This window comes from Toxotes jaculatrix, chromosome 17 (genome assembly GCF_017976425.1).
Source record: "Toxotes jaculatrix isolate fToxJac2 chromosome 17, fToxJac2.pri, whole genome shotgun sequence".
Taxonomy (NCBI): Eukaryota; Metazoa; Chordata; class Actinopteri; family Toxotidae; genus Toxotes; species Toxotes jaculatrix.
In genome coordinates this window covers 8120897-8132960 of record NC_054410.1, presented here as the reverse complement: position 1 = coordinate 8132960, position 12064 = coordinate 8120897, and the positions used below count along the sequence as shown (strand labels likewise).

General features: G+C 38.0%; 1 protein-coding gene across 1 annotated transcript in view; it reads left to right on the top strand.

Moving 5' to 3' along the window:
• The window catches only part of si:ch211-266g18.10 (titin), a 60011-nt gene that overhangs the window by 7197 nt on the left and 40750 nt on the right, over nucleotides 1-12064 (top strand). Inside the window, exons 14-33 of the mRNA XM_041061283.1 lie at nucleotides 3029-3088; nucleotides 3241-3381; nucleotides 3701-4650; nucleotides 4690-5083; nucleotides 5798-6823; nucleotides 7027-7122; nucleotides 7449-7541; nucleotides 7851-7889; nucleotides 8154-8219; nucleotides 8397-8444; nucleotides 8711-8755; nucleotides 9046-9084; nucleotides 9215-9260; nucleotides 9333-9403; nucleotides 9507-9554; nucleotides 9662-9706; nucleotides 9796-9837; nucleotides 9923-9991; nucleotides 10159-10206; nucleotides 10442-10492. Coding sequence (XP_040917217.1) covers nucleotides 3029-3088; nucleotides 3241-3381; nucleotides 3701-4650; nucleotides 4690-5083; nucleotides 5798-6823; nucleotides 7027-7122; nucleotides 7449-7541; nucleotides 7851-7889; nucleotides 8154-8219; nucleotides 8397-8444; nucleotides 8711-8755; nucleotides 9046-9084; nucleotides 9215-9260; nucleotides 9333-9403; nucleotides 9507-9554; nucleotides 9662-9706; nucleotides 9796-9837; nucleotides 9923-9991; nucleotides 10159-10206; nucleotides 10442-10492 — 3417 coding nt within the window. The remainder of the gene's footprint in view (nucleotides 1-3028; nucleotides 3089-3240; nucleotides 3382-3700; nucleotides 4651-4689; nucleotides 5084-5797; nucleotides 6824-7026; nucleotides 7123-7448; nucleotides 7542-7850; nucleotides 7890-8153; nucleotides 8220-8396; nucleotides 8445-8710; nucleotides 8756-9045; nucleotides 9085-9214; nucleotides 9261-9332; nucleotides 9404-9506; nucleotides 9555-9661; nucleotides 9707-9795; nucleotides 9838-9922; nucleotides 9992-10158; nucleotides 10207-10441; nucleotides 10493-12064) is intronic.

Here is a 12064-nt window from a genome sequence, read left to right as displayed (position 1 = left end):
GGAGGAGGAATTAAAAACAGAAGAAGAAGAAGGCGACGGAGACTTTAAGACAGAGGTGGTTGACGCAGAAGAGGAGGAGAAGGAGGCCAAAACTGAAGATCTGGTAGAAGATGAGGAGGAGGAAGGGGAGGAGGAGGAGGCCAAAACTGAAGATTTGGAAGAAGATGAGGAGCAGGAAGAGAAGGAGGAGGAGGCCAAAACTGAAGATTTGGAAGAAGATGAGGAGGAGGAGGAAGAGGAGGAGGAGGAGGCCAAAACTGAAGATTTGGTAGAAGATGAGGAGGAAGAAGAGGAGGGGGAGGAAGCCAAAAATGAGGATTTGGTGGGAGATGAGGAGGAGGAAGAGGAGGAGGAGGAGGTGGTAGCCAAAACTGAAGATTTGGTAGAAGATGAGGAGGAAGAAGAGGAGGAGGGGGAAGAGGAGGCCAAAACTGAAGATTTGGTAGAAGATGAGGAGGAGGAGGAGGAGGAAGGGGGGGAGGAGGCCAAAACTGAAGATTTGGAAGAAGATGAGGAGGAGGAAGAAGAGGAGGAGGAGGAGGAGGAGGCCAAAACTGAAGATTTGGAAGAAGATGAGGAAGAGGAAGAAGAGGAGGAGGAGGCCAAAACTGAAGATTTGGAAGAAGATGAGGAGGAGGAAGAGGAGGAGGAGGTGGTGGTGGCCAAAACTGAAGATTTGGTAGAAGATGAGGAGGAAGAAGAGGAGAAGGAGGAGGAGGAGACCAAAACTGAAGATTTGGGAGAAGATGAGGAGGAGGAAGAGAAGGAGGAGGAGGAGACCAAAACTGAAGATTTGGAAGAAGATGAGGAGGAGGAGGAGGAGACCAAAACTGAAGATTTGGAAGAAGATGAGGAGGAAGCCAAAACTGAAGATTTGGTAGAAGATGAGGAGGAAGAGGAAGAGGAGGAGGAGACCAAAACTGAAGATTTGGAAGAAGATGAGGAGGAAGAGGAGGAGGAAGCCAAAACTGAAGATTTGGTAGAAGATGAGGAGGAAGAAGAAGAGGAGGAGGAGGAGACCAAAACTGAAGATTTGGAAGAAGATGAGGAGGAAGAGGAGGAGGAAGCCAAAACTGAAGATTTGGTAGAAGATGAGGAGGAGGAGGAAGGAGGGGAGGAGGAGGCCAAAACTGAAGATTTGGTAGAAGATGAGGAGGAGGAGGAGGAGGAGGAGGAAGGAGGGGAGGAGGAGGCCAGAACTGAAGATTTGATAGAAGAGGAGGAAGAAGAGGCCAAAACTGAAGATTTGGTAGAAGATGAGGAGGAGGAGGAAGGAGGGGAGGAGGAGGCCAAAACTGAAGATTTGGTAGAAGATGAGGAGGAGGCCAGAACTGAAGATTTGGTAGAAGAGGAGGAAGAAGAGGCCAAAACTGAAGATTTGGTAGAAGATGAAGAGGAGGAGGAGGAAGAAGAGGAGGAGGAAGAGAAGGAGGAGGCCAAAACTGAAGATTTGGTAGAGGATGTGGAGGAGGAAGAAGAGGAGGAGGAGGAGACCAAAACTGAAGATTTGGTAGAAGAGGAGGAGGAAGAGGAGGAGGATACAGAAATGGAAGTTTTGATAGAAGAGCAGGAGGAAGAGGAGATAAAAACTGACGAGATTTTGGTTGAAGATGGGAGGAGGAAAGAGGAGGAAAAGGAAGAGGAGGCCAAAATAGAAGATGAGACTGAAAAAGAGGAAATTGAAGACAAAGACCTTCATGTGGATGAAATAGGAGACACAGAAGACATTGAAATATCTGACACTGATGTCAAAGATCAGTTTGACATAACTGATCGGGACGATCAAGATCTAGAAAAAGAAGATGACGAAGCTCTAGAAGAGGTGGGCGAAAAACATGATGAAATAGAAGCTGAGACTGAGGTGGATCATGAGGATGAAGACAAAGAGCCATCAGTCCAACAACTTGATCTTAAATTCCTGTCAGCTGAAAAGCATGATAACGCCAATGTTGTACCTGAATCTGATGATGAAGAAGAAGACAAAATGATAACTTTACCACTTGGATATGACCAAGAAGAATACTCTGACAGCATTGATGATCGCGATGAAAATAACAACAACAGTGAGAGCAGGAAAACAGAACCTAAACAAAAGAGGAGAGTTCATATTCCCTTTGACGGGCTCAGAAGAGTCAGGTCCAGGGCTGCTCATGCAGAAGAAGTGCACCTCCACAAACATGACAAAGGTACAAAACTCTTACCATTATCATCACGTTTTTAAAAAAATCATTTTTCTCATTATCAGATAATGAAAATCATTCTGAATGATGAGTGTGTTAACAGGGAAATGTACATTCATGTGGAATGAAGGTGTGAAATACTGAATGCTTTTCCATGAGTTGGTTGTGACATGACTAAAGGTATTAGGGCCTAACAGATCATTTGTTTGGTTACTGATGAAGCATGTTTAATATGTTCATTTTGATGCTTTTATTGTTAATTTTGTATCTGTGAATTTGTTTTGTGACTGTGTTAATCATCAAGCCGTTTATCAACTCATTTGAATTAAGTATGAATATCAGTGTGGAAAGAGGATCTGAGGACTAATACAGTACAACACCTGTGACGTTCAGCTCCTTAAAAATTTTCTTTTTGATGAGTCAGTAAAGACAAATCTATTTCCAAAGGTGCTAATTGTGTACTTAAGCGGTCCTGCTGCAAACCAAACAGTCACTTCTTTCAGCAGTGAGCAGCTAGATGGAGCTAACAGGCTGAGAAAAACACAGATTTAAAAAAAAAAAAAATTATCACTGATAATAGTTATAACTACATATTACACACTTTACACTTTTTACACTTTTTTTAAAACACTTTTTGTACACTACCATGGTTTAGCTGTAAAATTTAAGCCTGATCCCCCAGCTTGTGGTGTGTTTGACCATAGTTTTTTTTAGTGTTGTAGTGCTTCTAGTGCTTTGCAAGCATGATGATTATTAGTCATGATAATGATACTGAAGGTGTGATTACTGGTCAAAATGTTGCTGCTCTATAATTTTTTTTTCACATATTTGTGTATGATATAATTTAGTTCTCAAAGAGGCAAAGGAAAGAGATGTAATAAAAGAAGTTAAAGAGGCCATTATTAAAGGTAATATTCTTGAAATACACTTTGCTCACTCCCAAAATTTTTACATATCCCGATGTTCTTTTTAAATTAAATAAATCAGAGAAAACAAGAATATCCTCTATGTATAGAGGCACCTGGTAGTTTTGCTTATGAAGATTTATTACTACCCATAGACCTCAAAACTGAGGAGGAGAGAAAAGAGAGGGAAGCCAAACTTGAGAAAACCATAGAGAAAAAACTAAAAGAAGAAAAGCTAAAGGAGAAGACCAAACCTGAGGCAAAACCCATCAAGAAGAAACCAGAGAGACCCAAAGGTAATCACTCTTGATAACGAAATTGCAAAATACCCTTCAAAAGTGTCTGCAAATTGAGTTGTTAGCTTTTGTTGAGTATATGAACAAACTATGAAATATTCCCTCAAAAGAATGCTTTTTACTGTACTGTATATGCAGTACATGCCACTAATACTGGTCATCATGAAAAACAAAACACTACAAAATGTTTTAGAACTGGCAACCCTTGCACCTGTATACATAGGCCATAGGATACTTTGTCTAGCTTTAAGACTGCCCCACTTTCATGTCTGTTACAGAAATCTTACATGAAAACTGAATTTTTCCTAATTGCTTTTAGAAGATGCAGTTAAGAAGCTTCCCAAAGAAGAGAAGGTGAAGAAACCTTCCAAAGAAAAGGAAGAGGTGAAGAAACCACCTAAAGAAGAGAAAGAAGTCAAGAAACAGCCCAAAGAAGAGAAGGAAGTTAAGAAACCTCCCAAAGACAAGAAAGAATTTAAGAAACCTTCCAAAGAAAAGAAAGAAGTTAAGAAACCACCTAAAGAGGAGAAAGAAGTCAAGAAACCACCCAAAGAAGAGAAAGAAATAAAGAAACCTCTCAGAGAAGAGAAGGAAGTCAAGAAACCTCTCAAAGAAAAGAGAGAAGTCAAGAAACCAGCCAAAGAAGAGAAAGAGGTTAAGAAACCACCTAAAGCGAAAGAGTTGAAGAAGCCTCTTAAAGAAGAGAAAGAGGTCAAGAAACCACCTAAAGAAAAAGAGGTGAAGAAGCCTCCTAAAGAAGAGAAAGAGGTCAAGAAACCACCTAAAGAAGAGAAAGAGGTCAAGAAACCACCTAAAGAGAAAGAGGTGAAGAAGCCTCCTAAAGAAGAGAAAGAGGTCAAGAAACCACCCAAAGAAAAGAAAGAGGTTGAGAAACCACCTAAAGAGAAAGAGGTGAAGGAGCCTCCCAAAGAAGAGAAAGAAGTCAAGAAACAACCTAAAGAAGAAAAAGAAGTAAAGAAACCCCCCAAAGAAAAGAAAGAAGTCAAGAAACCCCCCAAAGAAGAGAAAGAAGTCAAGAAACCACTTAAAGAAGAGAAAGAGGTTAAGAAACCACTTAAAGAGAAAGAGGTAAAGAAGCCTCCTAAAGAAGAGAGAGTGGTCAAGAAACCACCTACAGAAAAGAAAGAAGTTAAGAAACCACCTAAAGAAGAGAAAGAGGTGAAGAAGCCTCCCAAAAAAGAGAAAGAAGTCAAGAAACCACTTAAAGAAGAGAAAGAGGTGAAGAAGCCTCCCAAAAAAGAGAAAGAAGTCAAGAAACCACCTAAAGAAGAGAAAGAGGTGAAGAAGCCTCCTAAAGAAGAAAAAGATGTCAGGAAACCACCTAAAGAAGAAAAAGAAGTAAAGAAACCTCCCAAAGAAGAGAAAGAAGTCAAGAAACGACCTAAAGAAGAGAAAGAGATAAAGAAGCCTCCCAAAGAAGAGAGAGAATTCAAGAAACCACCCAAAGAAGAGAAAGAGGTGAAGAAGCCTACCAAAAACGAAAAAGAAGTCAAGAAACCACCTAAAGAGGAGAAGGAGGCAAAGAAGCCTCCCAAAGAAGAGGTCAAGAAACCACCTAAAGAAGAAAGAGAAGTAAAGAAGCCTCCCAAAGAAGAGAAAGAAGTCAAGAAACCACCTAAAGAAGAGAAAGAGGTTAAGAAGCCTCCTAAAGAAGAAAAAGAATTCAAGAAACCACCCAAAGAAGAGAAAGAGGTGAAGAAACCTTCCAAAGAAGAGAAAGAGGCAAAGAAGCCTCCCAAAGAAGAGAAAGAAGTCAAGAAACCACCCAAAGAAGAGAAAGAAGTCAAGAAACCACCCAAAGAAGAAAAAGAAGTCAAGAAACCACCCAAAGAAGAGAAAGAGTTGAAGAAGCCTCCCAAAGAGGAGAAAGAAGTCAAGAAACCACCCAAAGAAGAAAAAGAAGTCAAGAAACCACCCAAAGAAGAGAAAGAGGTTAAGAAGCCTCCCAAAGAAGAGAAAGAAGTCAAGAAACCACTGAAAGAAGAGACAGAGGTGAAGAAGCCTATCAAAGAAGAGAAAGAAGTCAAGAAACCACTGAAAGAAGAGACAGAGGCGAAGAAGCCTACCAAAGAAGAGAAAGAAGCCAAGAAATCACTGAAAGAAGAGACAGAGGCTAAGAAGCCTCCAAAAGAAGAGAAAGAGGTAAAGAAGACTCCTAAAGAAGTAAAAGAAGTCAAGAAACCACCCAAAGAAGAAAAAGAGGTAAAGAAACCTCCCAAAGAAGAGAAAGAAGTCAAGAAACCACACAAAGATGAGAAAGAGGTCAAGAAACCACATAAAGAAGATGAAGAAGAAAAGAAACATCCAAAAGAAGACAAAGAAGCTAAGAAACCACCTAAAGTAGAGAAAGAAGTCCAGAAACCTCCCAAACATGAGAAAGAAGAAAAGAAAAAATTAGAGAAGAAACCACTGAAAGAAGTGGTAGACTTGAAGCAATCTAAGGAAGAGAAAGAACCAAAAAAGCCTCATGAAGAGAAAGAGAAGCAGCTTAAACCTAAAGAACTGGGGGAAGAAAAGAAGCCTTCTAAAGACAGACAAGAATTTAAAAAACTCTCTAAGGAGGAGAAGGAAATTAAGCCTACAAAAGAAAAAGAGGGAAAGGAGATTAGGGAGCCCTCTAAAGAAAAGAAAGAAGTAAAGCCTTCCAAGAAACAAGAAAAGACAATGCTTTCAGTAGAAGACAAAGAGGTGAAGAAACCTTCTAAAGAGGAAAAAGAAGTAAAGGCTCTCTCTAAAGAAGAGAGAGAAATGAAGAAACGTCCTCTTAAAGGTAAAGAAGTTAAGCATATAAAGAGGGAAAAAGAACTGAGGAAGCCTCCTAAAGAAGAGAGAGAACTATCTCAGGAAGAGAAAAAACAAGCAAAGCCTAAAGAGGTACAAGAGGTTGAAATTCATCTCAAAGAAGGAAAAGAAGAAATACTGCCTCCAAAAGATGGAGAACCAAAGAAGGTTTTGACAAAAGAGGAAGAAGAACGAAAGCTTCCTAAAGAAGCCAAAGAGGTTAAAAAACCTCCCAAAGAAGAGAAAATAGTAACAAAGCCTGCAAAAGAAGAACAAGAAAAGATCCCCATAGAGAAGAAACAACCAACTAAACTTTCTCAAGAGGTGAAAGAGGACAGAAAGCAAGTGAGGCTTTCCAAAGAAAAGGTAATACCTAAGAAGCCCTCTAAAGAAAAACAAGAACCAGAGAAACCTTCTAAAGATGAAAAAGAACCTGCAAAACTGTCTAGAAAGGAAGACAAAGAACCAAAGAAGCCTACCAAAGAAGAGACAGAACAAAAGAACCTCTTGAAGAAACAAGAACAGGAGAAACCTGCCAAAGAAAAGAAGGAGGTCAAGAAGATTTCCAAAGAAGAAAAGGAACCAAAGAAGCCTCCTAAAGAAGACAAAGAACTTGTCAAGAAGAGAGAAACAAAGACAGGTAAATATTGTGCAGGCCAGCAGTTTAGTGTTTTTAGATATTTATACTTTTGATGTGGTTATTCATAGCTGACCCCAAAGAGAAGCCCCATCTAAAGAAGGCTAAATAAATTGATAGGCTTTATTTACTAAATGAAGGATTTAGTTCTTTCTTTTGTATAATTTAGGTAAAATGTATAAATCAGCTTTGCCTTTCTATTTCAGATGCTAGACCCAAAAAGGCTGTAAGGAGAATTAAGATAGTCAAGAAAGAGGTTGCATCTGTCCTGAAGAAGGAACATCTGAATGCTACAAAAGCAGGTGAGACAATATGTAAAAGCATGGGTGATGTTTTACCTGTATGTTCAGTGTCTGATGAAGAGTTAGAGAACGAAAGAGACTCTCTAAAATAGACAGCTACTTTCATTTGTTCATGACTTCTTGCTGTCATGCAGATACAGACTAGCCTCACCTCAAAAAAATTATGTTTTGGTCGTTTGTTCAAATTGCTTTAAAGGGCTTCAAGTAACATTCAGTGGTTAAAAAGAAAGACATTTGTACACCACTGCAAAAAGTCCTCAGGATTTTTTGGGACTGATGGATGGGATACTGTAAATGTAGCATAATTTTCATGCTCTCCATTTCAGCTGATGAACCCAAGCCCATAAAGGTGGTGAAAGCTGCTAAAAAGCACATAGTTTCTATCTTGAAAAAGGAACATGTGAATGTTACAAAAACAGGTGAGTAACAGGCCACTTATTGTTCAACCATACCATGAAATTCAGACAGTTATTATCAGTCTGGCATGCTTTTTTGGACTGGGAATTGATCATGTATTTAAGAGGCTCAGAACATACAATTTCATACTTTTTATCATGCTGTAAGTGACAGATTAAATCCTACCACCCTAAAATCAGTTGTTTTAGAGAGCCAGACAATGAACTTGCAATCATTTCATGTTGCTAATGCCTTCGTTGTTGCTGTTAAAATTATAGAAGATGCATTGATGTAATTGATTATATTTTCACATTTTCCCCAATAACCTGAAGTTCCTAAGGTGAAAGCCAAACCAGAACCTGCAAAGAAAGGTATAAGTGTTATTTTCACCTTTGAAAATTAAGTGAATTCTGTTTAGATGCTCTACAATCTCACATTCCCACTGCCTTCATTTGGCCAATGTATGAATTATATTTAACCATATTCTAGGTAGATATCATTCACAATTTTTAATTTGCTGACACTTTTATGTTTGGAACACAAAAAGTGATACACTCTATAATGTGTCACATGTGATTAGTGAAATACTGAATACTTTAAACTTAAAGGTTTTTGATGTCATAATTTTTCACCAGTGGCAGCTCCCAAGGAGCCCAAGAAGGAACTAAAGCAAAAAATCAAACCTAAACCTGTAAAACCAGGTAATGCAAAGACTCACTGAAGTCTAAGCCATTTGGTTAGAGAGAACTGCATATTCCTCTCTAACTCAGAGAGGAACATACAGAAAGACATCCTGACTGAAACACTGGAAATCTTTCAGCTGTGTAAACATAAAGACTACACGTTTTCAATTTCTGTGTTTTCATTGTTACTCACAGATATTGATGCAGTGGAGGAAAAGAAAAAAACAACCCCTGCAAAGAAAGGTAGGATTGATTTTGATTCGAGTATAACATGAAAATCATTTATTTTTGCTGTAGAAGCTGAAGTTTCTGAATCAAAGCTCAAACCCACGCCTGTTAAGAAAGGTAGAGACATTTTACGTTAACATCAATAATTTGTTGCGTGACTTATAATATTTTTTTGGACCAACTATAACATAGACTTATTAATGTACATTTCTAACTGATTACTCAGTCATGACTGAATTCTGTGTTCATGTTAGTCAATGCTTTGTTTTTTTGGTTTTTAGATGCTGAAATCACCAAAGAAAACAAACAAGCTCCTTCAAAGAAGGGTACATTTTCAGTATTTTCAACATACAGTATTTAAACATTATTTGCAGTTTACACAAAGAACAATCCTCAACACCTTTCAAAAAACAACTTGATTTCCTTTTTGTATATTCTATTACGCTTCTTATATTGTATATCATGTGTTAATTTAAGACAATTTTTGCTTTTCAATATAAGATTTAAAAGGAATATGACCATGTTACAGGTTTTTAATATAAATTCATTAGCTGATTGAAACTGATCAAAATGCAAAGCTGGCTCTAACTTTGTACCTTGTTTTATGACAAAAAAGTTCCAAAGGAAAAGGCCAAAGCAGCTCCTGTCAAGAAAGGTAACGTTCGCATTTTTAGTTTGATAGCTAGAACTTCCTAGTGATATTTTGGTCATCAAACAGTAGAATTATTATTTGCCGTAATGAGAATAAAACTAGCTTATTGTAACATTGTGCTTTTGACACACAGAGGTTACTGCTCCAAAAGAAAAGGCCAAACCAGTCCTCTTGAAAAAATACATGAAAATACTACTAATATGTTGAACTGCAATTACATGTTTTGGTCTTTTTGGGGTTTTTTTTTTGACAGAACAAGAGGGTGCTCCCAGGAATGCCTCTCTGGTAAAAGAGAGAGTCAAAATAGTGCCCATGAAGAAAGGTGACTTTCTTTCACTTCATGTGCTTTATTGGTTTCGGATTCTTCCGCACTGAAGTGAAGATCCTAAGCATAAAGCTGTTTTTTGTTCTCTCTTTGTTTTCAGAAGTCAAGTTACTAAAAGAGAGAGACAAGGGAGTCTCTGCAAAGACAGGTACAGCACATTACATATTTCAGATCAGAATGTACACATCAGTGTGATTTGGTTTTGCATACAGAACATTATGTTCTGTATGCAAAACCAAATGTTTTGTTTTGCAGCTGAAGTTTCAAAGCAGAAGCCCAAACCAGTTCTATCAAAAAGAGGTAAGGCTGAGAGATCCTTGTGTTTAGCTTCACAGTTTCAATGTCATGTTTGGATTTTTGGAATGAGAAACCTAAAATCTCTTTGATAGAACCTGCTCCTTACAAGAGAAAACCAGCCCCAGCGCTCAAAGGTAAGATGAAACCTATCAGCTTTTACATTCATGAATAAATAAATAATCAACTGATTTTCATGCTGGTCTGTTTTATTTCTTACAGAGGCAGAAGCACCACACAAAAATGTGTCACTTACAAAGGAGAAGGTGAAAGTGGCGCCACTGAAGAAAGGTACATAAATTTGTTAACTTTAATGACTAAGGTGTGTACTGCTCAACATCCGTTTATTTGAATATGAAGTATTGATATGAGTATCAAAACTGTTATTTTTACTTTTTTATCAGCTTTGTCTTTTTCACAAATTCAAACCTTTCTGCTTTATTATTTTCACTGTCTAGTGCCTGTAACTCCAAAAGAGAAAGTCAAACCAGCACTGACAAAAAAAGGTAGTTACTATTTATTAGTATTTATTAGTATTTTTTCTGTATGTTTATTTATTGTATGTTTAATTGTATGCATTTCTATGTATGCATTTTTGCTCTCACCTCTTTTCAGTAGGCTAGTTTGCAGATATTCCATTTATGCAGTGCATCATAGTATAAACTACATCAACTGTAATTGATGTTCTTTACACAAAGGTTACCATATGCTGACATTTGCTGTTGTTATTATTTGCTTTAGAAACTGAAGTTCTCAAGGAGAAGAAAGCCAAGCCAGTGACTCCCAAAAAAGGTATTTTGAGTCTTTTGATTTCTTGCACAGTTTTTGTCTCATTTTTAATCACATTATGGAAACTACAGTTGTTTCTTGGTGGGTTCTTTTTCTAACTTTGCTCGGTGTTTCACTATGGGAAACGCCTTGGCATGACCAACTACAGAAGCTCCATTGACATCATGTCTGTCTGTGGCAGAGCTGCCCCCTCCGAAATCATTTTGGCTTTTTTCCCTTGAGAACTACTTTGCTCCCTCAACGCGTTCCAGGATTTTGGCTAGCTGCTTAACAGTTCTCAGGCATCCCGTCAAGGAGTATGTTGCCGAGCGCAGTTTCCCCTTTAGTCCGGATCACGCAGAGTAAGTACTTTCAATAAAAAAAGGAAAGAGAACATTGCTGTGGCCCGCCGTTCCCAGTAGGGGGAGCTCAAACTCCTCCAGCTGGGAGCAGCTCTCTCAGTCGTGGACGGATGACATCACTCCCATGCGACGTGTTGTGGAGCGGTGGCGCGCATGCGCAGTTCCCCCTTGGGTGTTGTCAACACTCGCCATGGGTTACAGACTACAGTTTGCAGTGAAACCACCCAAATTTAGCGGCGTGTTAACTTCTGTAGCAAATAGAGCGTCAGCTTGGGTCTTGGAAGAGGGGATTGTGGCATTATTAAACAAACACGCAATCAGACCAGTCCCAAGCGAGGAAACTCATCAGGGTTTTTACTCCCATTACTTGCTCATTCCAAAGAAGGGAGGCTCATCCCTGCGGCCCATTTTAGACCTCTGTGTGTTAAACAAGCATTTACGCAAATACACATTCAGAATGCTAACACCCAAAGTGCTCTGCCGTTCGATCTATCCAAACGACTTTTTTAAAGTTTTTTTGGCAGATTTTGACGCCTTAATATATTATGACGTTTTTTATGACATTTTGAGGTCAAAAAATTTTTTGACTTTTTTTGTCCGATTTTGACTCCTTACTATACTATGACATTTTTTATGACAAAAAAGTCAAAAAAATTTTTTTGACTTTTTTTACCCAATTTTGATGCCTTACTATACTATGATGTTTTTTATGACATTTTGAGGTCAAAAAATTTTTAGACGTTTTTGTGCTATTTTGACACCTTACTATACTATAACGTTTTTTATGACAAAAAAGTCAAAAAAAATTTTTTGACTTTTTTTGGCCGAGTTTGACGCCTTACTATACTATGACGTTTTTATGACATTTTGAGGTCAAAAAAATTTTTGACTTTTTTTGTCCGATTTTGACGCCTTACTATACTATGACGGTTTTTATGACATTTTGAGGTCAAAAAATTTTTTGACTTTTTTTGTCTGAAAAAAATGCCATACTATACTATGACGTTTTTTATGACATTTTGAGGTGAAAAAAAATTTTGACTTTTTTTGTCCGAAAAAAATGCCATACTATACTATGACGTTTTTTATGACATTTTGAGGTCAAAAAGAATTTTGACTTTTTTTGTCCGATTTTGACGCCTTACTATACTATGACGTTTTTTATGACATTTTGAGGTGAAAAAATTTTTTTGACTTTTTTTGTCCGAAAAAAACGCCATACTATACTATGACG